Source organism: Salvia miltiorrhiza, chromosome 2, assembly GCF_028751815.1.
Source record: "Salvia miltiorrhiza cultivar Shanhuang (shh) chromosome 2, IMPLAD_Smil_shh, whole genome shotgun sequence".
In the NCBI taxonomy this organism is placed as follows: domain Eukaryota; kingdom Viridiplantae; phylum Streptophyta; class Magnoliopsida; order Lamiales; family Lamiaceae; genus Salvia; species Salvia miltiorrhiza.
In genome coordinates, this window is record NC_080388.1 from 50,567,879 (window position 1) to 50,587,434 (window position 19,556).

General features: G+C 35.6%; 2 protein-coding genes across 2 annotated transcripts; one reads left to right on the forward strand and one right to left on the reverse strand.

Annotated features, from left to right (window-relative positions):
- The first annotated feature begins 793 nt into the window (after positions 1 to 793).
- On the forward strand, positions 794 to 9,539 carry LOC131012003 (somatic embryogenesis receptor kinase 2-like). Its single transcript, XM_057939913.1, has 15 exons — positions 794 to 1,383; positions 2,105 to 2,237; positions 2,365 to 2,436; positions 3,406 to 3,549; positions 3,770 to 3,841; positions 3,927 to 3,998; positions 4,082 to 4,194; positions 4,395 to 4,526; positions 4,611 to 4,952; positions 5,028 to 5,422; positions 5,500 to 6,591; positions 6,671 to 6,773; positions 7,426 to 8,040; positions 8,213 to 8,258; positions 8,390 to 9,539. Exons 1-11 carry the CDS (start codon positions 1,284 to 1,286, stop codon positions 5,815 to 5,817), a joined length of 1,893 nt encoding a protein of 630 aa, XP_057795896.1. The 5' UTR covers positions 794 to 1,283; the 3' UTR covers positions 5,818 to 6,591; positions 6,671 to 6,773; positions 7,426 to 8,040; positions 8,213 to 8,258; positions 8,390 to 9,539.
- LOC131012002 (sulfate transporter 1.3-like) lies at positions 6,164 to 9,676 on the reverse strand. The gene is made up of 14 exons (XM_057939912.1): positions 9,532 to 9,676; positions 9,169 to 9,450; positions 9,035 to 9,083; positions 8,757 to 8,964; positions 8,518 to 8,692; positions 8,369 to 8,434; positions 8,176 to 8,289; positions 7,990 to 8,106; positions 7,782 to 7,908; positions 7,424 to 7,710; positions 7,157 to 7,347; positions 6,986 to 7,071; positions 6,650 to 6,726; positions 6,164 to 6,572 (listed from the first exon to the last, which is right to left on the reverse strand). The coding sequence occupies exons 1-14, from the start codon at positions 9,577 to 9,579 to the stop codon at positions 6,429 to 6,431; spliced, it is 1,971 nt and encodes a 656-aa protein (XP_057795895.1). The 5' UTR covers positions 9,580 to 9,676; the 3' UTR covers positions 6,164 to 6,428.
- Between the last annotated feature and the right edge of the window lie 9,880 nt (positions 9,677 to 19,556).

A 19,556-nucleotide genomic window follows, 5' to 3' on the forward strand; every position in this document is an offset into this window, starting at 1 on the left:
TTCAATAAATCATGTAGCCTTATTTGGATGTCATATATCAATATCATACTACATAAGTGAAGATTCAATATTATAACAAAACACCTACATTAGCGTACGTCATGGGCAGTGGGAGCAGAGCATCAGTGAGATTGGCGGCTTCTAGCGTGGTTCTTTGCCTTTCACATATCTTGGCATCCTAATCTTTCGTGGTTACCGACCAACTTCTTACTACCTTGGTATTCGTAAGAAGTTGACAGATAAGATTCACGGATGGTCTCATCGTCATCTCTTTTTTGGCGGGCGCCTGGCCCTGATTCGGAGTACTCTTAGTGCTATTTCCCTCCACATCCTTCAAGTTATGGAACCTTTACAGAGTGTTCTCTGGGACTGAGAATAGTTGATCGCTCGTTTCTTTTGGGGTTCTGTAGATGAGCAGCGGAAGATTCACTGGATTAGTTGGAAGCAGAAAGTGAAAAAGTGAAAATATGAATAAAGGATAAATTTTTTATCATTTTTAGAAACAGATCAAATTTCGTGGAATAAACCAAAAAAAATTGAGTCATACTTTATGGAACGGAGGGAGTAACTGAAATGAATAGTATTTTTCATTTCTATTTGTTTTGGAAAATATACCCTCGTACAAAATTACCTCTTTTATTCTATTTCACTATAAATTACTCAATTTTTGATATTTGTGTCAGAGAGGATTAAAAATGGAAGCAAAAGAAAAGATTTATTTTGAATAAAAATAAAATGTAGGGTGACAGACACACAGTGAGTCACAGTTATTAGCGCGAAGCCTTTTTGATGTATAGTCGAGGGGCAGGTCGGGCAGGTCCCCACCGTTTCGGGCAGCTCTCGAGATCACTGGTCAGTGGTCACAGGTCATAGCGAGGCGAGCACACACGCCCAAAAAGAAAGCTAATCATACTTATCCCACTCTACTACTTTCTCTCACCTCGCACCAAAGAGAGAGAGAGAGGGACTCTCCACAAGTTTTTGAAAAGAATGTTTAGAGAGCCATTAAGTTGCCGAGGAAGATATACACTACACTGCAGAAGCATCCAACCACAAATTTTTGCACACATTCGAAAATAGCCCAGCATCACTTTCTCTTTTGTTGATTTTCTTGTGTATTGTCATAATTATTGGGATTGGCTTCTTGATCTCTAAATGATGTTGGAGTTGTTGGGCTAAATTAGGGATTTTTATCCTTCTTTAAATGCTGTGCCTTTATCTATTTGGATCTGAGGCATTATTATCTCGTGAGCTGGTGGAGCTACCATATCTATCGCATAAATATGTATGTTTTTTTGGTGGGAATGGTGAAAAGAGTGAGCTTGGTGATGTGGCTGATGTTTCTGCTCTATCCTTTGAAGTGCATTTATGCTAATATGGAAGGTTTGTGTATTTTAATGCTTAATTGTCGGAATGTTGATTTGTGATTTGTGATTTTCTTTTGCTTTCAGATTATAGTTTGATTTTTTTGTTTTGATCCTTGGATGCTGTGGTCTAGATTTTGACTTTCGTCTTTGTTTGGTTCATAAAGTTTGAAGCTTTTGTGGTTTTCTTGAATGTGGGGAATTTAGTATTTTGTTTTGTATAATTGGTTGCCTTTACTTTTAGGATATGCTTTCCAGAAAAATTTCATTGGAATATCTGAAGTGGTTACGGAAATGCTGTTTTTGTGCAATCTTCCTTTTTTGTTAGCTTGCTATGAACAGCAATTGATAATGTTCTGGAGCTGACATTTAGTTTCCACAGATATCAGATATGCATATCGATGACTGCTTATAATTTGATTGAATCTTTGGTTAGAGCTTGTAGTAAGGAATATGAACTTTTCTTGAGGCATTCACATTCTAGCATTACTTATCAATGAATTTGTGCCTTTATGGAAAATATGCACACATTTCTGCTGAACTCGAGTAAGGGTTTGCTTTTTGTCTCCTGACTTAGTTCAACTCTGAGTGCTTCTTGTGGTAACTTGATTTTGCTCCGGTGCCTTTTAGAACTGATGGGGCTTAGTCAAAGTCTTGATACTGATCTTATGGTATGATTATTACTTGTGGCATCTGAATTTCAGGTGGTTTTTTTCTTATATAAAAAAATTATTGTACAGGTGATGCTTTACATAGCCTTAGAGCAAACTTGGAGGATCCTAACAATGTGCTACAAAGCTGGGACCCCACGCTTGTCAACCCTTGCACATGGTTCCATGTTACGTGCAACAATGATAACAGTGTAATTAGAGTGTAAGATTATGATTAGTTGTTTTATCTTCCCATTTTCACGGTCAGTTCCAGTTCCTTAGGTAGGTTCACATTTAGTTTTCTAATGGAACTTCTAATCTAACTCTCTTTTATCAATTTCTGGTGTCAGTGATCTCGGGAATGCTGCTTTATCGGGTCAATTGGTTGCACAGCTTGGCCTGTTGAAGAATCTGCAGTATCTGTATGCCATGTTCATTATTTGCAGAAATTTACAGAACTGAATTGGATGATTAGTTTACTGTGATTGGTTATGCATGAAACAGAAAAATGTACCACTGACTAATCTATTGACACGCATTAGTGTTGCTTCAAAGTAATTTTGGTGTCGGAGGTTTTTCATTTTATTGCAGTATCTTTGTATTTTGTTTTCCAACGATGACTTCTACATGCGTGACTCAAATGAATTTCTGTGTAACTTTTATTTGACTATTCAATTTATTCCTCATGTATACTAGGACCTTCTTAGAGAAGTGAACTGGATAGAAACACAATAAAACTTTATCTAACAAAAGTAAAGGGTTTTCTTCCCCTTGAAATTTCCTTGTTCGTTAAATGTCTAAAAATAACATATCTTGCTGTATAATCTCAGAGTCCTACTAAGTGCTTTAGGCGTTCAGAAATATAAAGTAATTTGAAATATTCCTTAACTTGTTTCCTTGAATAGATAGTGGAACAAGGGCAGATTTGAAGCTTGATTTAGCATTTAGTGATACTCTTAGACATAGAAAGTAGTGAAATAAGTAAAGCTTCACAAGGCATCCTAGTTGAGGTTGATCTGGTTGTGGGGAAATTTGAACTATTAAGTCAAAAAATTGGAAGATGAATAATCCTGTTTTGGTTAAAATGCTTGAAAACACGTTGCTTGGCTGTTTTGTAGATCTAATACTAGGTAATATTTGCCTATATTAAATGTCTTCAATTTTATAATATTTAATTTTCAGCATCACTACCAGAAAGTACTCCTGCAGTTAAAATATCAATCATACATACGCATGCTCAAGTCTTGCAAAACTGCTGTATGAATATGTAGATATATGCAGGCATCATAGATTCATAGTCAAGACATCTAAATTTGTCATGTTTTCTTCAAATGGTTCGCCTTTTGGCATTACATTTTATCTTAACTGTTTTTTGTTTTTTATGGTGCTAGGGAGTTGTACAGTAACAACATAACTGGGCCAATACCAAGTGATCTTGGAAATCTTACTAATTTGGTGAGCTTGGATCTGTACTTGAACAGTTTCACTGGTCCCATTCCAGCCACGTTGGGCAAGTTGTCGAAATTACGATTCCTGTGCGTTAAGTTATCCTGGACTAGCTAATATTCATACAAATTGGCACTTATGTTTACTATGTTCATAGGCATCTTTATATTCTTTTCTCAGAACACTAGAAGAATTCCAATTTGATGTCATGCATTCTCCAAATAATTTAGTTTCCTGTGCATTGGTATGATGGCTTCTGCAGTATAAAAAATCTTATTGTTAACTGGTTTTATGTCTTCGTAAGGGTAGCCGGCTAAACAATAACAGCTTGACGGGTCCCATACCTATGCAACTGACCAATATCTCGTCACTTCAAGTTCTGTGAGTACTCAATTTGAGTGTTTTATTAGTGCAGAATATTTATAGGAGTGTCATAGCAAGTGTTTCATTTCACTTTCTTATGCAGGGATCTATCAAACAACCGTCTCTCGGGGGCAGTTCCAGATAACGGTTCCTTTTCTTTGTTTACACCCATAAGGTACTTTGGTGTATGTAATGGCACGAATTCCGATTGAAACCTCATCCGTATTCATTTAAATCTAATGTAGTTTCCTTTCACAGTTTTGCAAATAATGTTGACCTCTGCGGCCCAGTTACTGGACGACCATGCCCTGGATCACCTCCATTCTCTCCACCCCCTCCGTTTATTCCACCGCCCCCAACTGCTTATCCAGGTTGTTCCCAGTTTATCGTCTGTTTATCTTGGCTGGAAAACGTGTCAAAAAATTTAGCACATTCACTTAATCTCTAATCTGTGGCGTTCACTGCCTTTGTGGTTTCATTTTGAGTTGATGCATTTTAGTTTGTTTAATGGAGAATTTGGCAGTGAAATTGCTATTTGTCGTTCTTTTTAATTTTACTATTGTAACTGCAGGAGGAAATACTGCAATGGGAACCATTGCTGGAGGGGTTGCTGCAGGCGCAGCTCTACTATTTGCTGCCCCTGCCATCGCCTTTGCATGGTGGCGTCGGAGAAAGCCAAAGGAGTATTTCTTTGATGTTCCAGGTTCTTATTTTGACGATGTAATTAGCTTCATGTTAAATTTGTTTAGCTCCTAAATGAATTGATTTTGGTTGCACGACTCTGCAGCTGAGGAGGATCCCGAAGTCCATTTGGGACAGCTTAAAAGATTCTCTCTACGAGAGCTGCAAGTTGCGACCGATAGTTTCAGCAACAAAAACATTTTGGGCAGAGGTGGCTTCGGGAAGGTATATAAAGGACGACTGGCAGATGGCACACTTGTTGCCGTCAAAAGACTTAAGGAGGAGCGAACGCCTGGTGGGGAACTCCAATTCCAAACGGAGGTCGAGATGATTAGTATGGCCGTGCACCGTAATCTTCTGAGACTGCGTGGGTTCTGCATGACCCCTACTGAAAGGTTGCTCGTATATCCTTACATGGCTAATGGAAGCGTCGCATCCTGTTTAAGAGGTAATGTGTTTTAAGCTGTGAGTATACATGAAGCTCGACTAATCAATACATGACTAAATGAATTGCTGATTGTAGAACGGCCGCCAAATGAGCCACCACTCGTTTGGCCCGCGAGAAAGTGCATTGCTCTGGGATCTGCCAGAGGATTATCTTATCTGCACGATCACTGTGACCCGAAGATCATTCACCGTGATGTGAAAGCCGCAAATATATTATTGGACGAAGAGTTTGAGGCGGTCGTTGGAGATTTTGGTTTGGCGAAGCTCATGGATTACAAGGATACACACGTGACCACCGCTGTTCGTGGAACTATAGGACACATAGCTCCCGAGTACCTGTCCACCGGAAAATCTTCAGAGAAGACCGATGTTTTTGGATACGGCATCATGCTTCTCGAGCTGATAACGGGGCAGAGGGCATTCGATCTTGCTCGCCTTGCAAACGACGATGATGTCATGTTGCTCGATTGGGTATATATATATATATATATAATATATATATATCATCCCTCTCTCTCTCTCTCTCTAAATGTGATGGTGATTGGCAGGTGAAAGGGCTTCTAAAAGAGAAGAAAGTGGAAATGCTGGTTGATCCTGATTTGCAGAAGAACTATGTGGAAGCGGAGGTGGAGCAGCTAATACAGGTGGCGCTGCTGTGCACACAGAGTTCTCCGATGGAGCGGCCCAAGATGTCGGAGGTGGTGAGAATGCTGGAAGGCGACGGTCTTGCTGAGAAGTGGGACGAGTGGCAGAAGGTGGAAGTGCTCCGGCAGGAGCTCGACCTTGCGCCGCCTCATTCGACTTCCGATTGGATCCTCGATTCTACTGAGAATTTGCATGCTGTTGAATTATCAGGTCCAAGATGACCTTCGTTCCAACAAATTACTAACTCTCTTTTTTCCCTTTTCTTTCTTTATCTCTTTTTTTTTTTTGTTAAGAAAAAGTTATTCCCCATCACCCTCTATTAGGTATATTGAATGGGAAAAGAAAAGAAAAAAAAAGTAACAGATTAGGGATTTTGGTGGGAGCATATTGTGAACTGTATTTATTCTTTGTATTTGTGCATAGCACTATGTAGTGTAGTGCCCAACTATTTTGGTGAATCACAATTCTTGTAGCTATCTATTATTTATTTATTTATTTAGCGCAAATCCTTATATCTCATCACATCCCATGCTACAAACAACAAGAAAAAAAAAAAAGAACACAAGATTGGTATCTAATTTTTTATTTTTTGGTAAGCATATTTCTATCACTATATTAGGTGAAAAAAAAATCTCACATTTCTTCATAATTCAAACCTATCTACAAAAGCAAAAACTTTTATCTCTCCACTTCCTCGTGGGCTCCGGCATTTGGATTTGGATGATCAGTTTGTGAGAAGGATTCCACTACCAAATATTCTTTCAACTTCTCATGTAACTATCTAAGCACAATCATTTCTCACCCTCTGCTGAAAAAAATAGAAGCTTCATTCTCAAACATCTTCAGCAAATTTTGGTGAGCATGTTTGAATGGCATCTGCCACTGTAAGAAAAATCTTGTCTTCTCCGATCATACTCGCAAGATTCGACGCGTGCACCTTGTCGATCACGACGGGCCCAGGATTCGCCAGAACCAGCTGTTGGGAAAAATTTAAGGTAAGTTTTACACTTCATTTTTTTTGGGGTTGTTTGTATTCATTGTGAAGTTGGTTACCTCAACGTCTCTCTTCTGCAGGCTCCTCAGCAGCTCCTCCAACGCGTGGATGCCGCTCGTGTCGATGTCCGTGACGGCTGCAGGAATCAAACAACGTTAAAATGAAAGCATATTTGGAGCAAAGGTATGTAAGAAGATGTTCAAATGTGAGAACATTGCACTGAATGTATAAACTCATTGCATTCGCCGTAAAATTTGCTGCACTTAAAAAATGGAATCTTTGCCCTTATGGGATTTGAACCCAGTGATGCATTCATGTTAATTTCAGGGCAAATATGGTGTCTTGATACGTTGAGTGCAATGTATATGTAAAAACACACGCACACAAAAACATACGTGACATTTCAATGATAAGAAACTGTATTTTGGGAAGGCCAGTAGCTTGCAGTTGCTCTTCCTCCGCGGTTAGCCACCTCAGTATCCTGCAGTAGCATACAATTCAAGCAAAAAAATCAATTCTTTTTCTTGATTATGTTAAATTTTAATGGGAAATATATACAAGTTTACCTTTCTTTAATGTAGTTAGAATTTGAGAAATAAATGGCAGAATCCACTCTTACAATCAGAACTCCTGGAACCTTGCTTGCCTCTGGATATTGTTGAATATTTCTATAAACATTTGTTCTTGGAATTTTTCCAAGAATGGCTGTTCTAGGCCTTGTTACTTGTAATAGTAATTTAGCAAATGATATTGAGACCTGCCATGAAACCAAAATAATACTATCATTTGTATACTAATATATGATGAAATGACAAGGTGTTTTGAATCCTTACAGCAATCAAGAGGCCAATCTCAACGGAGGCGAAAACCACACCGAAGAAGGCTCCCATGCAGGCGATGAAATCGAACTTGTCAATCTTCCATATGAGAAGTGCTGCCTCGTAGTCAATCAGGCCGATGACAGCTGAGATGATGATGGAGGAGAGGATCGCGTTTGGGGTGTGCTCGAAGAGAGGGGTCATGAACTGCAGCGTCAGGAACACGACAACGGACATCACGATGTTTGAAACGGCCGTTTGGCAGCCGGCCATGTAGTTCACAGCAGAGCGTGAGAAGGAGCCTGCAAAATGAACATCATCTCTATATGCCTTCAATTTTTTTAATGAAATGAGCTTGATTTATGTTTTATACCTGTAGCGACGTAGCAAGACGTCATTGAGCCAGCAACATTCATTGCTCCAAGAGCCACCATTTCTTTGTTCCCATCTATTTGATAGTCCTTCATGGCAGCAAATGTTCTTCCAATTGCAACTGCTTCCTGGTGCAATAAAGGGAAGATGTTGAACTACTTTTCTACATGATTAGAGATGAAGGTTTTCGGAGAGAAACAACAGCTTACAGTGAGTGCAATGATCCCAGCAACTAAGCCGATCCTAACGCCTTTCAAGAGGTAATCACCCGTGAAATAGATTTCACCTACTGATGCTGGATTGATGCCTTTCTCTATGTGTTTCACCTGTTTTTGATAGTTCAAGATTCAAACTTTATGGCTTATAAACTGATGGAAATCACAAAAATTCCTTACAATCTGCACTCCTTTCTTCTCTGCGTGAGTGATGTAGACGAAGAAGGTGGACAGAACGACCGATACAAGTGGAGCAATCGCAGGTACCCAAAATAGTTTCTTCTTCGTTTTCCCCTGCACAAAACACCTTATCACAATCCCAACTCAATATCATCTCTCTCTCTCTCTCATTGGATATATACTAATTTCTTACAATGTACTTGGCTACAAGAAGAAACACCAGAAATGCTGCTCCAATTGCTATTGTAGGCCAGTTCCACTGCAGATACATATAATGCAAGTATTATAACTTGAGCTCGAATCCTAAGTGGAGAGAGAGAAAGAAAGAGAGAGAGAACTGACTCCATGGTGAGCGGAGCTGAAGACCGACTGCATCACAGAGATGAGATCAGCCTTCTTAGTGAAATTCTTGATTCCTAAGAACCCCTTGAGCTGCTGGAGTGCAATGGTTATGGCAGCGCCGCCCATGAAGCCAACAACGGCAGCATGAGACAGGAAATCAATCAAGAACCCCAATCTGTCACACAAAACGCAGTATGAAAACAGATGCATTTCACAAGAAATTTCGAAAGAGTTATCACCTAAGAATGCCAAGTGTTGCTTGTGTTATCCCAGCAAAGAAGGTTGCAGTGAAGGCGAGCCTCCGATACTCCAAAGGATGTTTTATAGGATCAATTTCGTTTTGTAGCAAAGTTCCCAGCAGGAGGGATACAACAGCAACCGGCCCTATGGCTATGTCTCTCGAGCTCCCCATCAATGCATACACCAAAGGCGGGACAAAGCTCGAATCTGATATGACAAACACGACTCATGAAAATCTACTCGAGAGCAGAACAATGATCAGCAAGAAATCACTCACATAAACCATACTGTGGAGACAAATTTGCAAGCTTGGAGTAGCCAATGTCCTGTTGCACCAAATACAGCAAATGTGATCAAAATGTTATATATATGTATATGCCTTAATTATTTATTGTATGCAACAATTTAAACCTGAGGTATGCAGAGGCTGGCAATGGTGAGTCCTGCAATGAGGTCTCCTTTAAAGTTGGCAAGATTGTATCTTTTGCCCCATTCAAGAATGGGGAAGACGGCCTGCATTCCAAGAACGAACTTCCTAGACCTCGACTGGTCCTTGAAGGAGTGGAGAGGATCATCGGAGAAGAAAGTCTCCTTCAACGTGCTACAGAATTCGCTCCAGAACTTCTGCTTTGGTGGAACACCAACTCTGTATGGCATGCTTCTCATCATAGACTCCTCGCTATGGCCATCCATCTGCATTGTCAAATACACTTACTATAACTCTTCATTTTTTTATGTCACTCTATTTATAATAAATTCTTCCAACAAACATACTCTAACATGTGTTTCAAAGTTAAATGAGTACTTTTCTTCCATGATCATAAAAGGGGGGAAAAAATAAAAATAAAATATATGCTTCCACTACAGAATGGATGGAAGCAAGCAAAAGTAGGTTGATCAATCTTTGAAAGGAGTGTTCATATTCTTTTAGGTTTCTACTGCTTTTGTGATTGACAGAAAATTGCAGGTCAAAGTTTTCTAACTGGTTAATGAACCTAGATGTTTTTCTTGTCAGATACTGACAGATCATGGAAACTATATATAGTAATTTCTGCTTTTGATTCTACACACAGAGGCCTAATTTGTGATAGTTTGTGTAGGCAATGATATCATTCATGTCACTCAGTGCGTGATACATAAATTGTTAAGTTTACTTCTTTATTTCTTGCTAAAAAAATTAGTCATGTATAATAACTAAAACTTGGATATATTATTAGAAAAGTAATTGAACAACATAACAAAGGAGAAAGTATGTCTGGAGCAGTGTGTGTTGGCCTAACTGTAGCAGGTTAATGCCTCAGGCTAAAGGTCTTGAGTTCGAGTCCCATGTTGTGCGGCCTTTAATTTTTTTCATTTAATACAGTTAATTTATTAAAAAAAAGTATATTTGGAGCAGAAAAACAAAATAAAATGAAGTCGTATTAGCAATTTTTAATCAAGAAATATCATGAAACAACAGCATGTTAGAATTAGCTTTGATTTGCAACAAGTTTTCTGATTCACCACAAATTAAAACCACTTTTCACATTATACATTAATGAAGCAAATGGAAGGGAGAAAAAAAATTAAAGAATGAAGCGGAGGAGAAAACAAAAAAGAATTGATTAAAATGACAAGAGACACCGCAAATTAAATCAGGATGTCACATAAAATTTAATTATTTCAAATTCTACCGCAAATTATATATGTGGAGTGCCGAATTAATTTGAAAGCGAACACGAGATTAAATCAATTTCAAAACATATGTCCGGAGCAATTAAGTGTAACATATGAATTCAAAAGAATCATTTGCTACTGGTAAATAACTAAATATCTCTTGCAGTATTTAGAGTTTCAGCGTCCAATGTAATAATAATCTATATATCTATACTAATACAAAAAGTATGTTCGGTACAAAATATAAATTGTCTATTATATCCTTATTCTAGTATTTGTGTAAATTATGTATTATATATTTAGAAGAATATATTAATTCATTATATTAAAATAAAGCTAATAATAAAAGGGAAAAAAAAAACAACCTAAACCCTTGAAAGCACAACTATATATTAATTCATTATATATAAAACTACTATAAAATATAGTATTATTTAATTATATTAATTTATCAAATGTATTTGCTATATATCTGGAACTCTGTTTAGAATCCTGAAACAGATAAATATCCCAGAGACCTAACTACTTAACTAGATAAATGAAAAACCTTTGGACCTAAGGATTTTACTAATTTAGAGATATTGATATATAGATACATTAATAATGTTTTATTTAAAGAGTGTTTTCTTAATTTCAGAAATTATAATTTTAAATAAAGTTGTAAAGTGTAAAAATAAATGAGAGATAAGATTTTAATTAAATAAATACATGTATATGTCAATTTATTATGACCGATGTTACTGAAGATCATAATAATGATTAAGTTGAAAATAATTCAACAATAGGTTCATATTTTAACAAGTTAATATAATATTCATAATTGTTATATTTTAACAATTATTAATTTATAATATTAACAAGACCTATATATGTATAAAGAGATTCTCTAAAAAATTAGTATTATTTTATTAAAATTGATGATTTTTTAAATTGACCTAAGTCGGGACTAAAGAAATTTATTAATTTACAGAGTTTATTAATTTATTTGAATATTAATATTTTAAAGATGCTTTACTATTGTTATAGTATCAAATGGACCAAATTACCAATTAAAAATTTAAATATAATAAATATTATACTAATTTTTTTACTTTGATCAAATAAAATAAGCTCTTTATGTCAGTACTATTAATTAGCATGTAGGAGATATCAGATTTCAACATTAAGATTTGAGCACTTCAAATTAATTGAGTGATACAATCGTCACAAAAGATAAAAATTGCATAAATATTGAAATGGGAAGTCCACTATTCTATTTGATAAAAATTACAGTTTAATTGTCTAAGGATACAAACCATAGTCTAGTGACCTCTTGTACAAATTATTTTTTTCATGATAGTCACATATCAAAATGATCTAATTTCAAAGTTAGTTCAACCTGAGTTCCAGTTAGAAAAATGCCAAAATCTGAAAACATCTTTCACAAGAGAATAAAAATCAACTCAATAAAGAAGGCATCTCTCACATCAGTCTCCAAATGCCATTAAAAGTGCACAAATAAATAAAAAGAAAATGACCCACGCCCCACTGAAAGAATATTTTAGTAGTTAGCCCAAAGAGGCAAAACTTTGTCACATTTTAATAATAATATTATTACAAGTATCCCATAATATCAATGTTTTGAATGGACAAAGTTAGCAACTTACCTACCTTTTGCTGCGCACACTCAATGGCTCTGGTTTCGGAATAAACTGATCAATCAGAAATGCGTCCAAGTTCAGTGAACCTCACGATTTTGCATTTCCTATTCCCCAATTATTTCTCTCCATTTGTAAACAAGAATTTTCTGGGCTGCAATCATTTTCAAAGATGAGTGGAAAAAATTGCTTTTAGATGAATGAAATGTGGCGATTCCTGTTTTGGATGATCATCAGCCCCAGAAAACTAGTTTCTTCATCACAAGAATATTTCATACAAAAAGATAAAAAGAAAAAAGAAAAAAGAAGAAGAATAAATCTAAAAAATAATGTCGGAAAAGATTATGAAATTGCAAATTTGAAGAAGAAAAGAAACTACGGTATAAGAAGGGCCCCACCCCACGAGCGCCTGTCACAAATTTGGAGAAAATCGATCGCGTTTTAGCGTTTAGATAATAGTTAACGAGTCAACGGAAAAGTTATTTAATATTCTTTCCTTCTATATATTTCTTTTCTTTTTTAAGGTATTTCCTTCTATACATTAATTTCCATTTCGCACATTTAAAAACTGTTAATTTCAAAATAATAATAATAATAATAATAATAGGATGTATTAAGGATAAGAAAATTTGATGCAAGGTCAAGAAGAAAGGGAAGTCAATTAATTAGCGGAGACCCTTCCTCCCTATAATCAGTTGGTCGAAATTTCATGGAAAATGATTTACCTTTCACTATATGTGACATGACAAATAACGAAAATCTTTATATTGACCAATACGTTAATACGTGGAAAGAAACTACAATAAGTATGTCAAAATTTAATAACTAAAGTTTACATTAATTAAAGAAATTTAAGTGTCATAACAAAGATCCATTAGACCCTTGGAACATAAAGTAATTCAGTTAATTTTTTAAACTAAACTTTTGCTGAGAGCATCCGCATTGGGGTTACATGATAGCCTACATGATAGCTTACTTTATGAGGAGGGGGGGCATATGGTGTAAAGAGGCTGCATTGGGGTTACATGATAGCCTACATGATTTTTTTAATTTTGATTTTTATGCTTTTCACTTAAATTTAATTGCTCAAATTTAAATAACACATTTTACTAATAATTAAAAATGTGGAAGAAGAAGATACAGAGAAGAAAAAGAAGAGAAAAAAAAAATTTGTTGAACCGTCAAAAAACACGCAAATCGAGGCAACCAAATATAATTCAAATTTTTTAATAGGTCTTACACTATAGGGCAAATGGGCTACACGATAGAACGTGTAGCCCTCGTGTAAGTGTGTGTTGCATCGGTTACACGATAGCAGTCTTACACGAGTAGGCTGCTATCGTATAACCGTTGCAGATGCTCTTATATGAATATTCTTGTACACATGCTAATAGTTGAAGTTGTACAACAATTTGGATCACGGTTTAAGTTGTCCAACAATTCATGTGGTCCAGCGGAAGTCCATTGGATTGTGTTTTATAGCGATATATACTTATGATGTATATATTTTAAACGATCTAATATATCTTAAATACTCCATCCGTCCCACGAATCTTGACACATTTGGTTTCGGCACGAGAATTAATGAATTGTAGATTAATGTTTTAAGTGTGTATGTAATAGAGTATAAAAGTGATAATAAAGTATGAGAGAGAAGGTAATAAAGTAGGATGGAGAATGTAATTAAGACTCTTTATTTTTGGACTAATTATTACCTTATTTAGAAATGTGTCAAGACTCGTGAGACAGCCCAAAAAAGAATATGTGTCAAGATTCGTGGGACGAAAGGAGTACTATAAAGTATAAACTTGTTAATTATATGCTTAATCATTGAATTGATAATTATAAATAAATCAATATATCAGTGTGCATTACTACAATTTGTAGTAGGAAGGTACCATAAACTTATATATATACATATGAGGCATTTGCAAAAATGCCCTTTTATGAAAAAGGGCATTTTTACAAGTGTTTATAAGAAAATGGCATTTTTGCCTATTAACACTATACATATATATAATGGAGAAAGGTTCAAACAAGAACCCTTATTCAAAAAATAAATGTGCTGATTATTTTCAGCTCTTCAATTATTACGGTAAATGGATCATATGAATTCGAATTTTTCATTAGAATACCTCTAATGGGGTGCCAAGGGAGATGCATCCTCAATTCCTCATAAACTATTGTTGAAGGGTGATATATTGAGGTTGTGAAATTAGGATAGAGGAGAGATGGGATGCAATATTGTATCCCGTAAAGTTATTGGAAAGTGAGTTCTATATATAATTTATTATTATTATTACTCCATCCGTCCGTAAAAAATAGATCACTTTTACTATATTGGGCGTCCGCAAAGAGTAGACCACTTTTCTCTAATGGAAATGGTCCCACCACCCACTTTAAGTTTTTATCCTTACAAACACTCTTTATTTACAAAAAAATCCACCCCAAATTCAATCTCAACCACACATCTTATAAAGTAGTGGGACCTTTCTCCACTTCATCAAAATCATCACTAATTTTATTAAATCTCGTGCCCAACCAAAGTGGTCTATTTTTGGCGGACGAATGGAGTATTATTATTATTATTATTATTATTATTATTATTATTATTATTATTATTATTATTATTATTATTATTATTATTTTATTTGTTACTTTTCATATTTTAGTTTGTTTTAAGTGTCTTTTGTTTATTTTTGATAAAAGAATATAATGCTTTGAAACATCGTTATTGGGATATACACATATGCACAAAAATATAACTATACAAAAAATGGGAGGAAGTAATTTTTTTTTTCTCATTTTTCTTCTTCTTTATATATATATATATATATATATATATATATATATATATATTGCCTTTTTCTTCTTTTATCGGATGTTTCTATTTTGGCTTGCATTTATTTTTTTTATTCTTTCTTTTTCTCATTCTACTTTTCTCAATAAAAGAATTAGGTTTTGATTTTGTTTTAATCTTAGTCAGCAATTTAATCTTAGTTAGAAATTAATTACGTGGAAAAAAATAATCCATATAAGCTCCAACTCATCACTCCGATGGCCGGAAAAAATTGAGGAGACGAAATTGCAAAAATTGAAAAGGTTATGATTTAATTCGCCACACTTCAAAAGTCACGTTAAAATTACAAATTTAAAATTACTCGTGATTTTATTTGCAAAAACCCCTATATATAATGGAGAAAGGTTCAAACAAGAACCCTTATTCAAAAGTTAAATGTGCTGATTATTTTCAGCTCTTCAATTATTACGGTAAATGGATCATATGAATTCGAATTTTTCATTAGAATATCTCTAATGGGGTGCCAAGGGAGATGCATCCTCAATTCCTCATAAACTATTGTTGAAGGGTGATATATTGAGGTTGTGAAATTAGGATAGAGGAGAGATGAGATGCAATATTGTATCCCGTAAAGTTATTGGAAAGTGAGTTCCATATATAATTTATTATTATTATTATTACTCTATCCGTCCGCCAAAAATAGATCATTTTTACTATATTGGACGTCTGCAAAGAGTAGACCACTTTTCTCTTATGGAAATGGTCCCAGTGTCCCACCACCCACTTTAAGTTTTATCCTTACAAACACTCTTTATTTACAAAAAAACCCACCCCAAATTCAATCTCAACCACACATCTCATAAAGTAGTGGGACCTTTCTCCACTTCATCAAAATCATCACTAATTTTATTAAATCTCGTGCCCAACTAAAGTGGTCTATTTTTGGCGGACGAAGGGAGTATTATTATTATTATTATTATTATTATTATTATTATTATTATTATTATTATTATTATTATTATTATTATTATTATTATTATTATTATTATTATTTTATTTGTTACTTTTCATATTTTAGTTTGTTTTAAGTGTCTTTTGTTTATTTTTTATTTTTTTTTTATTTTTTTCTCATTTTTCTTCTTCTTTATATATATATATATATATATATATATATATATATATATATATATAGGGGAGGGCTACAGTAAAAACACTTCTTAAAATATACTCCCTCCGTCCCCAAAATAAGTTCCTCTTTGGGGACGGCACGGGTTTTAAGGAAAATGGTAAAGTGTATTGATAATGAAGAAAAATATGTTATAATTAGTATTGGAAGTGGTGAAAAGGTGAAAAAGTGTTATAATTAGTATTGGGAGTGGTGAAAAAGTGAAAAGTAAGAATAAATAAAGTATTATTAGTGGTGGGGTAGTTGTCCAAAAATAGAAAGAAAGAAAGAGGAACTTATTTGGGGGACGTCCCAAAATGGAAAAAGAGGAACTTATTTCAGGGACGGAGGGAGTAAATATAAACGTTTTTTAATGTACGAATTTTATCCAACAGGGTTACGAATTCATCCAACATGATTACGAATTGTGAAAAATAAATTTTTGCTACCTTTGGGATTCGAACCCAGGACCACGAATTCATCCAAAAGGGTTACGAATCAACCGTAGATCTTGATGATCTAAGGGCTGAAAATCATTTATATTTTATACACTTAAGAGTGTTTTTATTCTAGCCCTCCCCTATATAAATATATATATATATATATATATATATATATATATATATTTTGCCTTTTTCTTCTTTTATCGGATGTTTCTATTTTGGCTTGCATTTTTTTTTATTCTTTCTTTTTCTCATTCTACTTTTCTCATGAATTTCTATTTCTTTTTCTATTCATGGTGCGTTCCTATTAATTAAAAATATCTCACATTAATTTATACTCCCCCCGTCCCGTTATAAATGTCCTACTTTTCATAATGGGATGTCCATTACAAATGTCTCATTTCATTTTTAGCAATATATTCTCTCTCTATATCTAATATTTAAATAATTTTCACCAACCCACTTTATCTATTTTCTACATATTTCTTAATATCTGTGCTCAAAAGTAATGAGACATTTGTAATGAGACGGATGAAGTATTAAATTATAAAAAATAAATATAAAAATGAAATGTAAATAAATATTGAGTAAATTGAAATTGGATGGTGAAAATAGGAGGTGGGGAATATGATGATGTATCTACGTTGATGTCAGCAAAACCTTAAAATCACTACAAAAAAAGCGCTGATTACCGACGGCTAAATGCCGTCGGTAACAAAAGACGGCCGCCGGTAAATAGTGTTACCGGCGGCGATAACGGCGGCAATCTCCCGCCGCTAAACGGTTCATCGGCAACGACAATAACGGCGGCGAACATCCGCCGTCGGCAGTTAACGGCGGCGATGCCGCCGGAATTGTCGCCGTTAAACGGCGGAGCCTAGCCGGAGAAATAGCGGCGGCAGACACCGCCGCTAGTTACCGAGGGCTATTTTGCCGTCGGTAGAGAGCCACCGGAGTCCGGCTGACCTTGCCGGAAAACTACCGACGGCGATTACCGCCGCTAACTAGCGGCGGCGAATCGCCGTCGGTAAAAATCTACCGCCGGCCGGTGGTTCACGCCGGAGGATGGCCGGGTATTTACCGAGGGGAAATTGCCGTCGGTAACTACCGACGGCGTTTTGCCCACGGTAATGTTTTTTATTTTTTTATTTTATTTTATTTTATTTTATTTTATTTATTTATTTATTTATTTATTTATTTTATTGTATATTGTATATCCACAATTTATTTCCGTATTTATACGGTATTACATACTTTAGACGAACTTCCCAGTCGGCGACCCGACTTCCCAGTGGGTCACCCATCTTGCTTGTGCTATGTGTCAAGCACGCTTAACTTTGAAATTCTTTTCGAGTGATCACCAGTACAGAACACTCGTATTATTGATATATCTACATCTATTAATTCATTTAAATGCTATATACTCACTCATATAATTATAATCTTTGAATATGTGGAGATAATACCTTAAATATGTTGTTAATTAGTGAGCGAGTTCGTTTCGGTCCTTATTTTTATCGTCGGTAAAATATTTAATTAATATTTAATAATTAATTAATTAATTAATTAATTAATTAATTATTTATTATTTTTTTTTTAAACATTAATACACCAAAAGTGTTTTAATTTGGTTATTATAATGTGATTTGAATTTATTTGTTTATGTTAAATGCAATCATCATCATCATTGCCATAAATATATAAAACATTTATAGTTTTAATAATTAAAGCACTTGAAATATATAGTTCAATAAAACATAAATTTGAAAAGAAAGTGCAAATGTAATTTTGTTTGAAAATATAAACATAAGTCTAAGCATCATCATCATCATCATCATCGGCATCAGGGTGTGGAGGTGGCGGAGCATTATACATCCTCATAAACGCCTCCAATTGAGCCACGCGGTCCTGCATCTGTTGGCGTTCTGCTTGCTCTGCCGCCATGCGCTCCTCTATCTGTTGGCGTTGTGCTTGCTCTGCCGCCAATCGCTCCTCCAGCGTGGAGATCCGTGTCTCATAAAGCTGCTGAGACACCGCAGAAGTGCCCGTGCTGCGGATAGACCCCCTACTAGCCTGACTCTGCCCGGCACTCCCGACGCCGTAGATCCGTGACCTATCAATTTGCACCACCTCCAAATACACCTCGTCTAGCCGCTCCTGTCGTCCTGTGGCAGCGGCCAGTCGATGAACCTCGGCCTAATACATACATAACAATGCATAATTGTTAGAAAATAAATACATTCACTAAATATTTGAATAAACTTAAACACTTACGTCAATTCTAGCATCTCTCTCCGACGTATAACTTCCGTCGGCGTACGTGTGGAGGCGGAGGAAGGTGGCATAGTTCGGTGCATCCTGGGGAGTACCAGGATCCAAGCTCTGTATATGCATTTATATAAGATAAATAAGTTATATTAGTCAATATATTAATTTAATTTATATACTTAATTATTTGTTAATTACATACCATATACTGCTGCAGGATACGAGTCGACTGGGACCCGCCCACGTGCCTACTGATCCCTGTACCCTCCCCATCGGGCTCGGACATCCGGTTGGCACGAGCTCGAGTTGAAACAGCCTCAACCTCGGGCTGATGCCAGTAATCCCGGAGTCCAGTCCAGAAATCGAGAGTCATCCAGGCGGGCCTAGACATCTCTCTCCCTTGGCTGATACACTGCTTGAGAGTTGTCTTGTAGTCGCTCATCATGTCGGAGTACCTTTTGCGGGCTTTTGTCTCCCACATGATCCTCACGTCATGCTCATCATCGGGCTGCCACGTAAACTCTTTCTGTTGAAAGAAAGAGAATTAATTTAATATCAAACATTTTAACAATTTAATATGATATATTTATATGTATTATAAATTTAATTGTACCTGTAATTCATCAAAAAATTTATCCTTCATCGCCGGGGGCGTCAACTTCCATATGTACCCGCCTGGGTTTTCAAACATCTTAAATGTGCACGTGCAAGCTTTGGACAGGCCAGTGGGCTCCAACAAAACACTGTGTACAAGTAATTTTGTCACTTAATCATGGTGTACGAGAAACAGTAATTTTAACTAATGTACTTACCCAGTCTCAGGATGCCTC

What these genes read in the sequence shown, in the direction of transcription:
- LOC131012003 (XM_057939913.1), top strand. Translation starts at nt 1,284, where the DNA reads ATGTATGTTTTTTTGGTGGGAATGGTGAAAAGAGTGAGCTTGGTGATG. An exon ending in TTGTCGAAATTACGATTCCT is followed by an intron (nt 3,550 to 3,769) that starts GTGCGTTAAGTT and finishes TCGTAAGGGTAG; the next exon opens with CCGGCTAAACAATAACAGCT. An exon ending in TCTTTGTTTACACCCATAAG is followed by an intron (nt 3,999 to 4,081) that starts GTACTTTGGTGT and finishes TTCCTTTCACAG; the next exon opens with TTTTGCAAATAATGTTGACC.
- LOC131012002 (XM_057939912.1), bottom strand. Translation starts at nt 9,579, where the DNA reads ATGATCATGGAAGAAAAGTACTCATTTAACTTTGAAACACATGTTAGA. An exon ending in GCAACACTTGGCATTCTTAG is followed by an intron (nt 8,693 to 8,756) that starts GTGATAACTCTT and finishes TTTGTGTGACAG; the next exon opens with ATTGGGGTTCTTGATTGATT. An exon ending in CTGGGATCATTGCACTCACT is followed by an intron (nt 7,909 to 7,989) that starts GTAAGCTGTTGT and finishes TTATTGCACCAG; the next exon opens with GAAGCAGTTGCAATTGGAAG.